Source organism: Pristis pectinata, chromosome 6 (genome assembly GCF_009764475.1).
Source record: "Pristis pectinata isolate sPriPec2 chromosome 6, sPriPec2.1.pri, whole genome shotgun sequence".
NCBI lineage: Eukaryota > Metazoa > Chordata > Chondrichthyes > Rhinopristiformes > Pristidae > Pristis > Pristis pectinata.
This window is the reverse complement of record NC_067410.1, coordinates 44,264,037-44,283,095: the sequence shown is the minus strand read 5'-3', so window position 1 is coordinate 44,283,095 and position 19,059 is coordinate 44,264,037. Positions and strand designations below refer to the sequence as shown.

General features: G+C 38.7%; 2 protein-coding genes across 2 annotated transcripts in view; both read left to right on the top strand.

The window, feature by feature from the left end:
- arl8ba (ADP-ribosylation factor-like 8Ba) overlaps window positions 1-14,321 on the top strand; it is a 39,729-nt gene extending 25,408 nt beyond the window's left edge. The window contains exons 4-7 of the mRNA XM_052018751.1: window positions 2,351-2,444; window positions 8,589-8,656; window positions 10,173-10,243; window positions 12,088-14,321. Coding sequence (XP_051874711.1) covers window positions 2,351-2,444; window positions 8,589-8,656; window positions 10,173-10,243; window positions 12,088-12,137 — 283 coding nt within the window. The 3' untranslated portion in view covers window positions 12,138-14,321. The remainder of the gene's footprint in view (window positions 1-2,350; window positions 2,445-8,588; window positions 8,657-10,172; window positions 10,244-12,087) is intronic.
- A 1,155-nt stretch (window positions 14,322-15,476) lies between these two features.
- Window positions 15,477-19,059, top strand: part of edem1 (ER degradation enhancer, mannosidase alpha-like 1) — a 32,538-nt gene continuing 28,955 nt past the window's right edge. Inside the window, exon 1 of the mRNA XM_052018518.1 lies at window positions 15,477-16,126. Coding sequence (XP_051874478.1) covers window positions 15,633-16,126 — 494 coding nt within the window. The 5' untranslated portion in view covers window positions 15,477-15,632. The remainder of the gene's footprint in view (window positions 16,127-19,059) is intronic.

The following is a 19,059-nucleotide window of genomic DNA, read 5'->3' as shown; positions in this document are numbered from 1 at the left end:
TTTAATGCTTCCATCTGTTTTGTAATGCTGTCTATTTTTATCATTCCTAAATTTAGAAATTTGGCTTTCTATTCCATCATTAAAATAGTTGTAAAAACCTGATTGGGATTATGACCCCAGTTTGGATTTTTATGGGACACTAGTCACACTGTCAGTTTGAGTAACCTGCTGGTTATCCTTGTCAGTCTCCATTGCTCAGCTAATTTTCTAAACAGTATTAAGTTCTGTCAGCTTCAACCTTAGTTTTCTGATTTCTTGGGACCTAATCAAAAATATAAATATTATCCTTGGATATTACCCAATTGGATTCATCAGGCATGACTTGCCTTTTATAAATATGGTTGCCCTCCGATCAGGTGACACTTTGCTTGCTTCATTCTTAATTATAGAACTCTGATTTCCCAACATTAACTGAGCCTAACCTATTTATACTTCACTAGTTTCCTCATCCTACATTTGTCATGTAGCACAATATACACCCTTTCCAATGGTGGAATAAGGAATTATATTTCTTAAACTATTTACAGAAATGTTTTCAGGTTTTAAGATTATTCAATTTTAAGCATTTGAATGTTGGAGACTTGTTAATACATTGTGGAATTAACTGAAGAACATGTTATTTTAGATCTGGTCATGTTAAATGAGATGGTATTAAACTTCTCATAAGTGATCCTTTGGAAGGGTGATCAATATATGGTTCTGGAACTTTTGAGCTTGGATGAAAGAAATAAAAGGTGTGAAGACAAAGTTTGCAGGAATGGACTGGGAAACAGTGAAATATTACATAGTTTTCAATAAAAGTATTCCATTAAGGCAGATGCTACAAGGATGGGCCTTCTGTAGCTAACTGAGTAAGTTGAGGATGCTGTCAAATTGAAAGAAAAAGTGCACAATGTTGCACTGCTTAGCAGTAGGCTTGTAGATTAGGAACACTTTTGGAAATGGTAAAAGATGTACTAAACAAATGGTGGAAAATTAAGAGGAAACTGTCAAGAAATATGAAATAGCTTCTATAAGTACATAGAAAGTAATTGAGTTGCCAAGGTAAACATTGGTTCCTTGGAAGATGAGAGATGGAGAATTATCAATGGGAAACATGGCAAAGACTTGAAAAAAAATATTTTGTATTTTGCTATGGGAGGAGGTACCTGAAGTTTCCCTTTAAACAGAAAATCTAGAGCAAATAAGGGAGGAACTTGAAACAATCATAGTTATAAGAGGAAAGGTACTTTGCAAACCAATGTCACTATTAGCATGGATTGGAGAATTACTTGACTAAAACAGAATTGTGAGTGGGCCATTTTTGGATTGGCAAACTAATAGGTTGCCACAAGGAACATTGCTGGAACATCAACTATTTGCAATCTATATCGGCATACTTGGATGAAGGGACTGTTGTAGCTGACAACTGGGAAAGAAAGTTGCAAGTGATTCCAGTGGAATACTGAAATTGCTAGCTAGTCACAGCTGGGGTTATAGTAGCACCTTGTTTAAATATCTAAATTTTGAAAGAAAGCTTTTCATTTGAGAGAGTACAGGATTGCACTTCATGTGTGTCTACTATATAAACATTTACTGGAAATCAGTAGCTTAGAATATAATGTACTTCATAATGAAGAAAATCAATTACATACTGTAGTTTGGCTAACTCTAGCATAGATGGTCTTTTTCTCGGTGGAAATGTCAAATGCTAGATAGCATTGGTTTAAGGTGTAGGGGAGGGGGGGCGGTGGTGGAGAGAAGTTTAAAGGACATTTGCGAGGCATGTTTTTATTTTACCCCTCGTGCTGCCAGGGAGGTGGTAGCAGGAATATAGCAATGTTGAGTCATTTGGGCAGACACATGAGCAGGCAGGGAATAGAGGGATACTGACCATGTGCGGACAGATGGGATTAGCTTTGATTGGCGTCGTGGTTGGGGCAGACATGGTGGGCTGAAGGGCTTGTTCTCGTGCTGTAATGTTCTATGTTCCAGTAATATACAAGCTACCTACGTGGATATGTTGTTTAAGTATTAAGTGTCCATTTATTACTCATTTTAATTTTAAAATAGAAATGGAATTAGTTGCATCTGGATTATCAGGATGCTGATAACTGATTTATTAAAGAGACCATGCTAAACTGCCACTGAGCCTAGCCTTTCAAACAACACAACAGTGCAGCAATCTAAGGTGATTTCCACAGCAGCTCCATTGTTTGAATGCATTGTGCCCATGGATCTTTGTGTCAAGTTGCAGGCTGCAAGGAAACAAGTAAATGAGTTATGCCATTGAGTCATGTATGATCTAATCAAAATAGTCGATTACTTGTGTAGAATAAATACTTAGTGTGCTGTCTTTTTCCTTTCAAAGTTACATGGTGGATGCTGCAGACCGTGATAAAATAGAGGCTTCTAGAAATGAACTTCACAATCTGTTAGATAAACCACAGCTGCAAGGAATCCCTGTGAGTATTTCAACATATTACTGCACTAAACTGATTTATAGTCTGTATTTAGTTTTATAAGATTTAATGTATTTAAACATGTATAGTAAAAAGATTGTACATAATTTTAACTGCCAGATGCTCTTGACCTGTTGAATACTTGCAATAAGCCAAACTGATTTTCATTTGAATTTCACTTCAAGTTAGAAATGAGATTTCTTAAACTGTGGTTCTTAAATTTCAAGAACTTTTTTCATTGAGGTGAACTTGAAGTTTGCTAAACGTGTGGATTTGGTAGTCAAAGGGTTAAAGTAGCCACCCCAGAGCAGAAGAATGGACAGTGTTTTCTGTTTGAACCAACATTTGGGGGTTGCCATGTTACAAGACTGTTAATGGTCTGTGAAGTTCTCTGAGAATGTCAAGAAAATATAAGCAAGAAGATTGATGATGACTTAATTGAAGGAGTGAATCTTCAGCATTGATTCATTATGGGATAAAGTAGTCTAGCATGAGATGATACACAATAGTTCACTAAGCAGCAGCGAAAAACTGGGAAATTAATTTGCTTAGTCATACTCCATCTCAGGCCCAATTAATTGGGAGGTGGCCGTTTGGCTGAAGTGAGATGAGAAATAAGGGTTCAATTTAAGACTCCTCCAACAGCATCCAAGGCCTTGGACAGGCTGTGGAGCTGCTGTTACTATGGTAATGAGATAACTAGAGACCTATGTTAAGATAGCAAAATACCTGTGGGAGACTTGGTCATGGGAGGAAATGAGGTCTTTTTATGAACTGTCAGGAGCTATCAATTTAACATCCCTCCTTACCAATAACCCTACGACGCACAATTGAAGTGAAAATGGAGGTGCTGTTATGTAGAAAGTTAGTCCAGCTGCAACAAGATGAAGATGGTTGAAATGGGTTAGACCAAGACTGAAGCATTGATGTAGTGCTGTGTCATTGGAGGAAAACTGTAGGAATAGAAGAGAGCCAAGATTTAACTCCTTATTGAAGGCCAGAACAGCATGAGTACCTGGAATTGCAGAAAGGCCCTGGGACTAACACAAGGAGGGACCCTGAGATCGGGAACAAAGAGAAGCCACAAGTTTGATGGAGACTGATCGTGTGACTTGAAGGGTAATATTCTGTGCAAGGTGTGATGCTTTTGTGTTTGCAATAGAGGTAAAATAAAGCTATGTATAGCTTGCAACAGTTGTCAGTAATGTTACTCAGTATGATCATGCACAGCACAGATGTTTGATACTGCATGGATATTAGCTTCTCTTCCAGTAGGATTGATGAACAAGTGTAAGGAACTTTGGAGTTGCAGGATGTAGGTCACCCGGAGTAAGTTAAACAATTGAAGCCAGTTGAGGGTTTTGAATGATTTTAGTCGTGGCTCTGCATCGACTGGTGTCTCATCTGCTGGTGCATTTGTAATGCTTTATAAAACTTGGGCTGTGGTTAGGTAGTGGAAGATCATCTGACTTCGCATCCGTTCATCAGTCATCCTGCATTTGTGACAAATTCTGCACTGACTGGAATGTGGAAGGTTACGTGACTGGTCTTTGCATCAATATGCTGGTGGCACAATTTCCTTTTTTCACATGATTGACAGTGAAGCCTCAGTGGCATTTCTCTGCTGTACCATCATATGGTGAGGCATAACTTTGTGTTTTCCTCTGCCATCTTCTCCCTCCTGCCCCTGAAATAACATGCCCAAGAACTGCCTCTGTGTTTCCATGTTGATCATCTGCCAAGGAAGCAAAAATTTAAACCTACTGACTGACAATAATGGGGTTATTTGCCAGCATTCATTTTCAACTCCAGTTGGAAGTGGCAACATTATTTAACCAGTTGGTTTCCAACCATCTCACTAGCAAAGCTGGGTTGGTTGCCGTGCCACTGGGCCCTAGATTCTCTAAGGTGCCCCATGATTCTGGGATCTAGCAAAACCCTACAGCTGAAGAAGAAATTAAGGCTAGCTTCAATCTTTTTTGTCCAAAATGCTTTTGCCTTGTTGGTACTTTGAACAAGCAATTAGATGGGCTTACTGTATTTAGAGTTCAGTTTCCTCCATTTCTGCTTGCTGTTAGTGACTTCCTGCTATTCAGCTGTGTCTGTGCAAAAAAAAAACTTGGTGGGCTAGATTGCTGAAGGATGGGGGCATTCCTGGATATTCTAGCTCCCAGTGATGTAATGATCGAAGGGCTGGCTTTACTGGTGAGCTGGCAGTCGGGAGGTGGCTGGTTCAGTGATCGGCAAGCCACTCTGATTTTGCTGTCTTCCAACTAGAAATGAAAATGTGCTGGCAAAAAGTCCCTCAGTTGTTCAGTGGGTCAGGTGATCATTTCTAGACTTTCATTTGGTTTGACCCAATTGCAGTGTGCCTTATGGAACAGCAGAGGTTGCTATGTCTCAGTTTTTTTTAAGTGAATGATTGCATTTTCCAGTTTTGAGTATTTAGCATTTGGGCATTGCTTTGCTGGTGTTGTCTTTTGTTTTGGGCACTAAAATGACCCAATATAGTTGAAGTCATGGATCTTATGAAATAACTTTTTTTTTGTGACTACTGGGGCTCACTAGGTTACAGAAGACTTAACTTGCAGAAATCTGACATCTGGCAAAATCTCCCATAAATTTTTAAAGCACTACTCAAGACAGGAAAGTTAGTTTCAGAGATGCAAACATCTTGAGTTATGGAATAGGGTTAGCAATTAGTTAATTCAAAAGACGACCAGTCTTCAGAATAAAACTGTTTGCATGTAACTTCCAGGCAGTAATTAAGCAGATACATTGTCTTGAAGAACATGCCTCCTGCTGTGAAGTGGCAGCTCACCTAAGAGATTTGCTTTCTAAACTGACAAGGCAAATCTCTTCTAGTGACACTTGTAAAATACTTTTATCAAACAATGCAACATCCATTGATATTTTAAGGTCATGGAAACTAGCCATTGGATGTGGAACATTCTGATTCCATACTATTTGTAACTACAGGGGAAGGCAATAATTGTTAATCGACCCTCATTGAAATTCTCATGACAAAATTAGTTTATGGACCATTCTCAGGAATGGAACCCTTGCATAATCCTGGGACTGCCTGTACAGAATTCTATTTGACATCAATGATGTGTGTGTTTTAATGTGAAATTCTTCAGGTGTCACAATTTAGGCTCTGGACTTTACATATGGTGTTGATGAAAAATGAGAGTAACAGACTCCATTGGCTGCAATTAGGGTTCTAGTAAAGCTGTTGAGCTCCATTTAGATGGCACATTTAACTTTATTGCTGAATAGTCAGTTACAATGAAGCAAATCCCTAAAGAGTTCACTGTATACCCTTGTCTTTTAGGTGTCTGGAAGCATCTTGTAGCTTGTGTTTGAGATAATGTAGAATACACAGCAGCTCTAACAAATGATGTTAAATTACCAGATGATCTATTTCTGCTGTTTTTGAATGAGGGGTGTACATTGTCCTGTAGAAATGGTGCCCATGGGGTCTTTTGCATACACAAGGGAAAGCAGAGTCTGAATTTAACACTTCATATGAAATATGGTATCTCCAACAGTGCAGAACTCTGTCAGAACTGATCTAGTGTCAGCTTAATTACATTTATGCTGTAGTCTTGCTACTTGATCTTGAACTTGGGTGATCTGAGTGCTACCATCTGAGCTGTGCCTGACCTTCTGCATGTTATCTTTTTGTATAGGAAGGATGCACTTAAAGGGCACTTTTTAAAAAAATTTTGTCACTTGTCAAAGTATCTCTCAGCCAGTGGCAAATTTAAAGCATAAATCATTGGGCAAAGGTTAAGTTCAACTTGTACACCCTAATCCAGACATTTTTGTTACTCATATGGTGCATCATAAAATAAGGAAGTCCCCGGGTTACAAATGCCTGTACTTACGAACGGCAGGAAGAAGGTGCTGAATTGGGTGCAGAATGGTTTGCCCGTCAGTGCTGACTTTTTCCGGGTGATGGAGGTGGTGAACGGCTGGATCGTGGATTTCATGTGTTACAATCTGTACCGCTATTTCAGGGCAGGGATGTTCAGAGTTCTGAATGAGGAGGGACGCCATGAATGGGCTCCCACACTCCCGTGACACTTTGTCCCCGGGTAATGACTGAGGTCCATTTCTACAGATGTCCTTAAGTTGATTTTGTCTGTCAGTCGGCAAATACACAACAATTCACTCTGTGGTAACTGTACCTCACAGTACTGTACTGTAATGAATGACACCAAATGCATATAAGACTGACAGTCTTCACATGTCCCGGCGATAACAAGTTATGCTGTATTTTAGATTGCTTCACATTGTGTGGAATTATAATGAAACTGGAATCAAAATTCCATTTGGATCTTAATATATAGCAATAAATAACTGAAGCTTGTAGTAATTTAGGACTAATTGACACTAGATGTGAACTGTACATAACTGTTCCGACTTGCATACAAATTCTCCTTACGAACAGACTCAAAATTGGAACTCGTTCGTAACCCGGGGACTTCCTGTAGTACTAAAGCAATCTGTCACAACAACTAGCTTATACCAGCACATGTTTACTGAATAACATTACTGCACTTCATTGGAGGGTTGATAATACCAGAATAATTGCTTGTTGCAAAAGAATCCCTGTTTCAACAATAACTGCTTGAGCCAGCACTTCAGTCTGTATTCTTGATGTTGCTGTATTTTATTGGCAGGGTTGAAATTACCAGTATGGTTGCTCCTTTGAAAAGAATCTTTGTAAAATCTTTGCTGATTTCTTTTTTCTGCACTAAAAGATGTCCTATCCATATAAAAAATCCTGTCATTGAAATGTATTGTGTGGCTTTGCAGAATTTATCCCCAAGAGACCCTACACTCAACGTAATTGTGTTGATTAGCAATGGCAATAAGAAAATGAATTGTAAACTTATCTGCTGAATCCTGGTCACATTTTGCAGAATTAAATCCTGTACTGCCTTCAGGGGTTTGAAGATATCTGGAACCATTGCTCTGCCCTGCAATTAAGATTTATCTATATCTGCTGCAAGCTTCTGTTGGTTTTGACTTTGAAGTATGCAACTAATGACAAACTAAACTCCTTGTTAGCAAAGCCAGAGCTGTGTCCTTCAGTAATTAATTTTAAATTGTTGTACTTGTGAGAGAAGCTATGCTAATCTATAACTTTATTTTCAAGGTCGGGAAGGAAATTTTCTTGCTGGAATACTAAATCCAAATATTTTTGTTTTGGGTGTCATCCCAATGTCACTTGAAGAGGCTGTCAGATGTTAAACTGTGCTGGTCCATATGGTTTGAGGCATTTCCCTAAGCTGTTTTTGTTATCAGTGTGTTCTTCAAAGAATGTAGGCTGGCATCTGAACTGGTGATTAGATTCTGTGTAGTACTGCTACACCTGTTATATTGGTGCCTTTCTGGTTCTAATACGCAGTTTAAACTATATTTTGGTGCAAAACACCTGTGCATTATGCGAACCCACAAGCATAAGTTGTGGGAGCTAGAAATGCTTAGGTTATGTTGGGAGTATCTTGAGGTAGTTGGAAAGCTATTGTGCAGAAGGCACTGACAGGAGTTCAGGATATAGACGCAAGGTGCACCATTTTCCAAAAAATGCTAAATAGCTTGAAGTAACACAATATTTCAAAGATTTTGTATTCTGCATCTTTTGTTCCTGAGTCCATGTCATGTTTAAAAACAATACTGCAACCCAATGTTGGTATGGTATCTGATGTTAATGGTCGAGAGGTGCAGTTACCGTTAGCTGGGGAAAACCCACAGTACAGCTGCTGTTTACAATGAAAATGAGTGTCAACTATTGATGCATGAGTTTGAATTCATTTGCAATGTTTGGACTTTCACTAGTCATTAAATTGTTTTTGTACACAATTTGTGTAAATTTTCTTTCATATATATATCATATATATGAGAAGTCATTGAATTTAAACTAATTCTGAAGTGTTTATGTTGGTTTTATTAGAAGTTGAGGTGAAGATAATTTGATATGGAGTACCAGTAATGAAAGTAGCCAATGTAATCAGTACAATCTTAGCACTATAAAAGAAATTTATTTTCACCTCTAAGTAAAAACTATATTTTGAGACTTAAGAGATGAACATGTCTTTAGGCACAATGTATTAGTTGTTAAATTTGTGTTTTCAGGTCCTAGTTCTTGGAAATAAGAGAGATCTACCAAATGCTTTGGATGAAAAACAGCTCATTGAGAAAATGTAAGTCATTGTTCTGAATAATTGCACACTTTCTGATTCTTCACAGAATTTCAAAGTTGTATGATTAATGGTGCCAGGGAATTAAACCTGGAATATAAAGAATTATATTTTAGTCTCTGATTAAAATGCTTCCAAGTATATTAGAAACTTTAGATATCTGTTATGCCAGCACTTTCATTAGATTGTAAATAAATGGCAGAAACAAGTATAGTGAAACAAGGCAAGGGGACAAGTTATAGTTGCTCACTTCTCAAGACCACTTCCAAATATTCTTATTTTCAAATATATACTGCAAATGTTATTACATGGCCACTTTCAATCTTTTAAGGGTTCAGGAAAAAATTTAGGGAAGATTTTTAAATATGACAGATTAACATGCCTGTTCATTTTGAACTAATTTCTGAGCACCAGTTCTCTTAGCTTTGGCATTTTTGGATTTTTTTTTCTTAGAGGAACCATATTTTATTTGAAGATAATATCCAAAGCATTTTCTGCTTTGTCTGGCCTGAATAGGTTGCAGTAACACGTACACTGGTCACTTGAGTGGATAATCTCAATTCCTCAATTGTCATTGCATCACATTTTATTTTGCTTCAGCAAAATATTGTTCATTGTGCTTCAGTAAGTTCCTCATCTGCTCTGAAGCCAATTTAAGGTTGGTCATTGAGCTCTTGTTGCCTGGATTGTGACACCAGCTTTATAGTCCGCACAGTATTTGAACTGAACAAAAGTAAGGTGCAAATACTCATTTTAACCCTGTTTTACTGAGCATGGCCCCATTGATGTGGGTCTTGAAATATTGTGCAGTGAGCTTTTTAAAAAAAAATCACTTATTAGCTCAGCAAAATTTTCCCTAAGCATAGCACAGGCCCATCTGTTTTTCTTTGTTGTTGAGCTAGCAGAGTCTTGGTTAACCTTTATTTTAGAAAACTGCTGATGAGATATGCACCGAGCCATCTTGCTAAAATAGTTAATTCTTATTAAAATTTTACACATTCAAAATAGTCATCTGCTGGCAGTATAATCTGTGTTTGACCAGCTATTTTTATTAAACTCAAATGATTTTTGTCATAATAGATTCTGTTCCAGTGCTCTTTCTAAGAATCTAAGACCACTCAAAATATTCCCTGTACCTTGGTTTTCCTTTTTTCTTAAAAAAAAAGTATTTGATTGCAATGCTATGAGTAATAATAAAGATTGTGTTAGTCAATGTTGTTTAATGCTAATCAGATATTAACATTGGAATTTCTTATCTGACCCAATCTGATGCCAGTGATCAGATGTTACTGACTATTTATTTCTCAAATTGTTTTTAACTGTGTGTTGGTAGATTATTAATGACTGAGATGACTATCTTTAATCTTATCATACATTTTGGTTATTGGGAAGCAATGGTAAATACATCTTTAATAATTAGTGGAATGTGACTAAAATATTTTGATCAGTCCCAGAACTTTGCAAATTGTATGTACTTGTATCAATGTTTTTGAGAATTAAATTGATTTTGTAATCGTAGGAATCTGGCTGCTATTCAGGACAGAGAAATCTGCTGCTATTCAATTTCATGCAAAGAGAAGGATAACATAGGTAAGAAATATTTCAATTGTTCCCCTTGATATCAGTTAAGTTTGAGACTATTTGGAAATATGGCCCTAAGGAGGAGAAACAAGCACTATTAATGCATGCAGTATCAATTGGAACTATAAAAGCATGCTCAAGTTGCTAACTACTTAAACTAGAGAGTCAGCATGGATTTGCAATGGGTAGATCACACCTGACTATTTTTGTTGAATCCAAATTCATGGGATCTTGTATATGTGGGATTGGGGAAGTGATCCAACTGAAATTGCAAATTGAAGTCATGGTTGGGTCAGTTATGAAGACTTCATGCTAATTCTGCAGGCAAATCTTGGACTAAAAACAGTCCATTTAAGTTCTTTAATCTTACTCTGGGTGTCCTGGTTAAAAATATGAACATGAGATTGTTTGGGTCGATTTTGTATAAACAAGCAGTAAAAGTCCATTTGTCATTTGATGTCAATCTAAGGAATTGAGTGGGAACCAAAGACAGCATCAAGTAAGGGGTTTCGTTTGAGATAACCTGAGGGAAGAATTTGAATTATATGGGATATCGGATGGAAAGCTGCTTGGGGCAATTTGGAATATTTGACTCTGGCAGTAAGAGCTTGGATAAGTTTTGGCAGATCTGGATGATTTTGCTATGATTGTTTACATTTTGAAAAAGGCATGCATGTAATCTGTATGGTTTAAGTATTTAATTCTGTTTGCACATGGTGGTCGTACAGGAGAAAGTTTTGAGACTTTTGTGAAAACTGTAATAAAAATATAAGACATGATTAAGATAGGAGTTTTATAATTTGGTCACCAATTTGATCAATACAATTTTATTTCTTTAAGAAATTAAAATGTCTTTTTTCTTAAAGTATGGAAGCATACACTAGTTAAAAAATCATCTGAGCATGATTACAATACAAATTGATGTTTTTCATTGTTGTACAGATTTGTTTGGAAGGTAAAAGGAGAGCCCAATATCCAGTGTGAATTATAGCTTCAGAGACAGTATAGCAAACAGGAGTGTCCAGGATTTGGATGCTTATCCAGTTGTGCATCTTTGTACAACTGGATAACCATTTTGCAGGAGTTTATCTAGGAGATTATTGCTAACTGAACAAACCATGCTTTATTACAACAATCCAGCTTGACTCAATTGCTTTAATTTTACAATTTCCAGCTAAAATTTTAATTTAAATTGCATTGTTACTAGTACTTCAGATTTAACTTCGGCAATGAAAGATGTATATTTGTACAAAATTTTGGATGTTTACCAACTGGGCACATGCCTGGAAAAATGCTGTTTTTTTTTCCAACTGAAGTCATGAATAGTAAAAATGAATTATTGTTTATGCATGTTGAATATTGTTTTATGCTGGTTTGGAAAAGCAATGGAGATTGAACTCAATTTTGTTGCCTAACTGATGCAATGAACTGGAGGATGTTATGTTTAATATAAATTTGAATGTCAAACTCATTACCAAATATACTGTTACAGACCTGTCAGGACCAGCCCATATTTGGAGCTCTTTAAACTTTTGCAGATGGTTTAAAATGTAAATGAATCGTGGCATCTGCTGTATCAGTGAGGTTATTGAAATGTTGCATTTCCTGTAATATTCAAGATAAATTGCTGTGTCAACACAAGTTTGGCACAATTTGCTTTGCTTAAAACACAATAGACTTTTTTGCATTTCCTTTCCAATGGTTAGATGATTGGATTGTTCAAGACAGTATTTTGATAGCCAAGACTGCAACTAAATGTTTTTAACCCATCTTGATATTGTCTAACATAGTTAATTGTTACCCAAAAAGACAATTATTCAAATTAGTAACCTGCATTTTTGTTTTGTTCTTAGATATTACTCTTCAATGGCTAATTCAGCATTCAAAATCTAGAAGAAGCTGAAATTTAATGGTGAAAACCCATGTGAACAGCCACTGTCCTTCACTCACTATTCATTCTTCATGGGATACAAGCAGAAATACACTATTCTGAATATATTGAAATACTTCAAGTCCCTTGTGACGCATACCGCTGAAAAGTATGTTCTCATTGTGAGACAAACTTGCTTTACAAATGCTGTTATATAAAAATCATGATTGAGACAAATGTTGAAGTCAGTGATATAAAAAGCACAAGGAAGAGCCAATGAAAATAATCATGCTTATTTCTCAGCCTTGTGTTTGGAGTCAGCAGTATCACAAGTAAATTTTTTTTTATATAGCTTTTATTGATCTCACACCATTAATGTCCTTACAAATGGGGTTATGGAGCATGTTGCATTGCATCCCTTTATGTTGTTGGTGCTGTAGATATTTCAGTGTCACTAGGATTTTTTAAATGTTTACTGTCTCTGTATTTAAGACATGAACTTTTGCATACAAGTAGCATATGTATGTTGTAGTTTGGGGCCATCACATAAGTTTACTTAAGCTTCATCTGAAATTTATACATTTGGCGTGCTGGTTGAATACACTGCTTCAACATTAAGAGTCTTGGCACTATTGGGCAACGTGAATTTCCTGCAAATGTGCATGCAAAACCTCTTCCAATTATAAGATTGTAAATATTATGTGGAATTAGGTTACTTTTCTATTTAGTTGACTTGTGAATAATTGTGCTCTCCTCTCACTTCTGTTGAAATAAATGGAGTTAACGAGGGCATATTGTCATCATGTTATATTTGTTATGCAGGTATTTTGGCTACATGCAAAGAAAATCTGTTCAAGGGGAAATTTTAAAAACAGTGAGCATTTCTATTTCAAAGGTGCCTCTACTGTATCATGCTTATTTAATTTGAGTTGAGTTTCAGACTTCAGTTTGCCCTTCCTACTTAGATTCCTTTTGGAATATCTGGATTAAGATTTCCAGTAATGAACATTTGTGTGTCACTATTACACTAATGTCATAGCACTTGAAGATTGAGCCTGGTGTTTCTGCTAGGATCACAATCAGGAAAGTGCACTGGAAATTGCACTGGTTTTATGGATATGAAGTTGGATCAAACTATTCAAATTTGACAAAGCCTGAGTGCCACATCTCCCATGAACTGCTGGAATTGAGCAATGTTATTTTTCATGGCCAATGGGTTATTGATTTCAGAATTAAAATGATTTTAAACTGAAATTGGTCTGGTTCTTCAGCTACCATCTGTGGTTTCACAGCTCTTGTTCTTACAGAACAATTGACTAAATTTAAGCTGAATTCAAGTGATCGTGGCATGAGTTGTGGAAATAGGACTTGCTCTGTTATCTGTCAGTCACTAGCTCAAGATCATTAATGCTGTATTAACGTGAACGCATGCCTGTGCATCAGAAATTCTGGGCATATAAGAACAACACAACATCCTGGACTGGTGGAAATGTAATATGCCAACTTGCAGACTTCTGTATGTTATTCAGAGCTACTGTGAAAGGTTTAAAAAAAACTTGGTCTATATTGTTTTGGGCATAATGTTTTAAATTCTGAGAAAAAATTTGCAATTTTTGATTTTGCCCATCATCTGGGTTGAAATTTGGGTGTGAATCCTGTGGTTCTTGACATTGACACCCCAGAGGGTGCTGTTGAGATCAATTGCCACCAGAATTTAAATTTAGCTGTGTGTTTGCAATCATGTGCATTATATTGGAGGGCGTGACTGATTCAGTTCACAAACATTTGTATGAACTGAATGTCAAATTCACTTTAACCATTTGATTACTTTTTTTTAAATTTAAAATATAATTTTTTCAGCTTTCAAACAGGGTTGTCAGAACAAAGTATTTTAATCTCTCCAAAGTGGGGTCGAGTGATCATCATCAGTTGTGGTTGAATTTCTTAATCTCAGTCAAATGCTTTAAAGTATGGAGCTTGGAGGCAACACCTGAAAGTATCTTGAGATTCATTTAGAAAAAAGCAATATACTTGGTTATTGGACAAGATTAAAACCTATTCCTGATCATTAAATCCCAGTTATTGTAAGGAAATGTTTTAAATTGGTGTAAAGTGTTGAACTTGAGATCCAAATAATCCCATGAAGCTGCTGTATCTGTTTAATGATATGTTGAACAATGGGGAAGTTGATCTTTTTTGATTAAAATTAAACTGCAGCCTCAAGTTGTAAATGCTTTTGTATATTGTATAGATTTAATTGTTGGAATGATGTCTCTGCAGATAGTCACATAATCAATTTTTCAGAAACAAATTTCCTTTGGTTTTAAGTGTTGTTGAATGAGGGATTAAGACAAGCCGGAAGCCAGTGGAAAATCAAATTCCACACATGATGTGGAGAGTTTGCAGAGAGATATAGATGGGTTAAGTGAGGGGGCAAGGGTTTGGCAGATGGTGTACAATGTTGGTAAATGTGAGGTCATCCACTTTGGAAGGAAAAATAGGTCAGATTATTATTTAAATAGTGAAAGACTGCAGCATGCTGTTGCGCAGAGGGACTGTGCCTGCCCATAAATCACAACAGGTTAACAAGGAGGCAAATGGACTGTTGGCTTTCCTTGGTGGAAGGATTAAATTTAAGAGCAGGGAGGTTATGCTGCAATTGTACAGGTTAATGGTGAGGCCACATCTGGAGTACTGCATGTGATTCTTTTCTCCTTACTTGAGGAAAGATGTACTGGCTTTGGAGGCAGTGCAGAGGAGGTTCACCAGGTTGCTTCTGGAGATGGGGGGGTAGTCTTTGAGGAGGGACCATACTCGCTGGAATTCAGAAGAATCAGGGGATCTTATAGAAACATATCTATTTCATAAATTTATAAGATAGAAGCAGGAAGGTTGTTTGCACTGATTGGTGAGACTAGAACCAGGGGACATGGCCACAAAGAACATTGAAGATGAGATTTGTAAAAAAAGGAGCCTGTACTTAAAATTTGCCCGCTGATTAAAATAACAATTAAAAAATCAACTTCTCATTGGACCACCTTAGCAAAGTGTGATTTGGACTGCTCCACCTGAGGTGGAAACAAGGGCAATGACTTTTCTCCCCAGTTCTAATAAAAAGTGATTATTCCATAAATGTTAGCTGTATGTGTGAAACACCCTCGTACTGGTTTCCAGCCTCTGGACTTGCAGTTGGACTTTCCCCGTAGAAAGCATGCGGCTTGGGTACCGCCTCAGAATAACAGGTATTGGTATAATAGGCCGAAAGGTGAGTGACAGATCCGTGTTGACGTCAGCAAGTGCCTGCTTCCCATTGGCCAGAAGTTACCCGTAGGGGTGGGAAAGTCAAGGCAATACCGACCGTGGATTGAATTGACTGGAGTACGGACCAACCACCGTTTAGTACGTCACCATTTCGTCCAATCGGCGTGGGGTGGGAGGGCGGGGCGCGCAGCCGGAGGGCTGGAGCTGGGCCTGCTCCGGGTCGGGTCTACTGAGCGATGCCGTTGTGGTGGTGGTGGTGATCCGATAATGCAATGGCGCTCGATAGTGCTGGGCCTCCTGCTGTTGAGGCTGGGCCTCCACCTCACCCTTTGGCTCCTCTTCGGCTTCGGGCCCAGCCTGGGATTCTACCAGAGCTTCGTGCCCTTTCGCTTCGGCTTCAGTGTGGTGCGGCAGGCCGAGGCTCAGGGCCAGGCCGCCAAGAAGCCGTCATGGTTTGACCAGACTTGGGTACGGGGACAGGCCGCGGGTGGACACTCCCTGGCGAGAGGGGATCCGATGGTGTGTAAGAGGCGGCTGACTTCTGCCTCCCGGCCCGCCGGGCCTGGCTACAATTTCCTGGACAGCTTCGGAGAGTACAGCCGCAAGTACAGCGCCTTCCCCGAGCCGCAGCGCCGCCGCATGAAGGAGGCCGCCCTGCGTATGTTCTACTTCGGCTACGAGAACTACATGGAGCACGCTTTCCCGCAGGACGAGCTCAATCCCATCGACTGCCGGGGCAGGGGCCCCGACCGGGATAACCCGTGAGTGTGGAGGGGGAAAGAGGGTGGCGTGGGGTGGGCAGTGGTCCGGAGAGGATAAGGGTGATGTGGTTGCTTGGGGAAGTTGAAGAAGATGGGTCGGGTGGGCAGGAGTCTTGGGGCGACTGAAGTGGGGTGGGCTGATGGCTGGGGAAGACGGGTACGAGGTGGGTGGTTGGTATTACAGGGGGTTGGGTGCGGAATAGCTGGGCAGGAGTCAGGGAAGGAGATGTCAGATAGGCGGGTGTCTGGGGAGGACGGGTGAGGTGGGTAATTGTCTGGGGGTGGGCTTGAGGATGATGGTTGGGGTGGATGAGGATCTGGGGAGCACAGGTGGAGTGGGCAGGCGTCTAGGGAGGACAGGGATGGGGTAGGCCTATGGCTGGGGAGAGTTGGGAGGACGACCGTCCAGGAGAGGCGGGGAAGGCTGGGGTAGGTGGAGGACTGGAATGAAGGCAGAAGAGTCATGGTGAGGAGGTAGTGTAAGGCAGCCTTGGCACAGGAGGGTGAGAGTGGGTTAAGGTGGCAGAGGTATCAGGAGAAGGGTGGGCAGAATCGGTGTGGACTAGGAATGCTGAGGAGACTTGGGAGGGGTGAGGTAAATGGGATGGGTTGTGCATTGCTGGTTGTGATGAGTAAGGGTGTTTGAGGATGTTGGACTAATAAATGCTTTCTGAACTATTAGAATACTTCCTGAATAGGAGATAATTTTTCCTTCCTTGGGCAAAGTTGACCTGTTGTAAACAGCTGCTTTTTATCTTTTATTATTTAAGTAGTATTTTAATTGCATTTCACTATTCCATAAAAGAAAGTTTGTAAGCATTGAATTCCAAGATTTCATGAGCACAGAAATGGATTAAATACACGGTTCATATTGAAAACTTGTTATTCCACATCTGATAAAGGGCAAATGGATATCACTCCTAATGTTAACGATTGTTTCTTCTTTTGGATGCTGATGTTTATGCAGTTTATTTCCAGCACTTCATACAGATTTGATTTTAGAGCTGCAGTTGTCTGTACTTTAGTTATTAGTTTGCAGTTTGAAAACTTGCAGTGTCAAAGAATTTATTTTAGATTGGTAGAATGTGGTTGAGAAAATGTTTGCTGAAAATAGGGAACAAAACAGTACCAAAACAAAATACCATAAATGCTGGAAATCTATAATAACAGAAAATGAATCAAGGAAATAAAAGGACTCATGAAGATTTAAAAAATTTTTTAAAATATTTTATTTACAGCGTGGTAACAGGCCCTTCCGGCCCAACAAGTCCACACCGCCAATTTTAAACCCCCATATTAACCTACCTGTACGTCTTTAGAATGTGGGAGGAAACCGGAGCACCCGGAGGAAACCCACGCAGACACGGGAGAACGTACAAACTCCTTACAGACAGTGACGGGAATCGAACCCCGATCGCTGGCGCTGTAATAGCGTCGCGCTAACCGCTACACTACTGTGCTGCCCTTTTTTTGTAGAAAACTGAATAAAGTACAGGTGAAAGATTGGAAATAGGTGGGTATTATTCAGGTTGGTAGATTGTTACCAGTAGTTGGCAAATACACGTTTAGCTTATATTAGTGAATGAATTTATGTCAGTTTTCTGATGATATATAGATAGGTAGGTAGCAAAGTGAGCTCAGAGGATAGTGTGAAGGGATATGGACGGGTTAAGGAAGTCAGCAAGGAGATTGTAAATAGTGTATGATGTAGCAAAACATGGTTATACACTTCAGAAAGAAGAGCAGAATATTTTCTTTAAACGGGTTGTTTTTATCTTTTTGCTGGGATCTTGGTGCATTGGTTCATGAAACACAACAAATATATTTTCAGTGCCCCAGCAATTAGAGGGCTTTGGGTATTCAGTAATTTGAGTTTCTAAGACTGTGATTGCTAATTCCTTCAGCACCAAGGGAATCCCAAAGGAAAGTGGACAATATGCAGCAAGCTCGTGGGGACATGTAGTTACTCCCATCCTCTATTTCTGACATTTTTTTTTGAAATGCTCAGAGGTCAGCTGGTATCTGTGGAGTGAGAAACATGAGTTAACTTTTCACGCCAATGACCTCTTATTAGAGTTGGAAGAAATTAGTTTTACTAGATAGTTGATACTGATATTATCTCTTTTGTGGTTAGTACAACCTAGCGTTCCGCTTAGTTTGCATGAACGCTTCATTGGGTTCTTACGTCATTATTTAAAGGAGGAAAATGCAAATTTTGTTCATTTAATCAAATAAAATCCCAAATCTGTAAATGTAAATTGACTGGGCTGAGTGCGCTATGATATGGGAACAGATATTTACAACATGGCTTTTGTGCAGTACATGCTGCTAAGATTTTTATTATATACATGAGAAGTTTTTTTTTAGAAAATATAACTTTCACTCAGTTCAGCATTCTGAATGGCTGAGTTTGCTTTTAGTGCAGTTTTTTTGCTGTGCTGTTCTATATTAAAGTTGAGCAAGCGGCAATATAAATCATCAAATTAGGAAAATAAAGTTTAGTTTTATCTGAAATAATCTACTGTTGTGCTCTGCATTATACAGGCTGTTCCTGGGCTATGAATACCCGACTTATGGACACTCGTACATATGAACAAACTCCCATAAATGTTGTTCAATTCAAATGAAAATCACTCTTGGGGGGAAAAATATCTGTTTACATGTAACCTCCTCGCAGTAATCAGACACCATTCTCTGTGAAGAACATAGGCTGCCAGTTTCACTGTGGGAGATCACTTAAGAGAAGTGCTTTGGAAATTGGCAAGCAATCGCTTCTATTGATGCTTGTGCAATGGTATCAATCAATGTAACATTCAACTTCAATGTAACAGTGATAATTCAAGCCCCTCAAAACCAGCCATTGAGTGTGGGGCATCCTGATTCTGTACCATTCATTGTAACTGGGTAGGGAAAGCCAATAAATGTTCATGTTA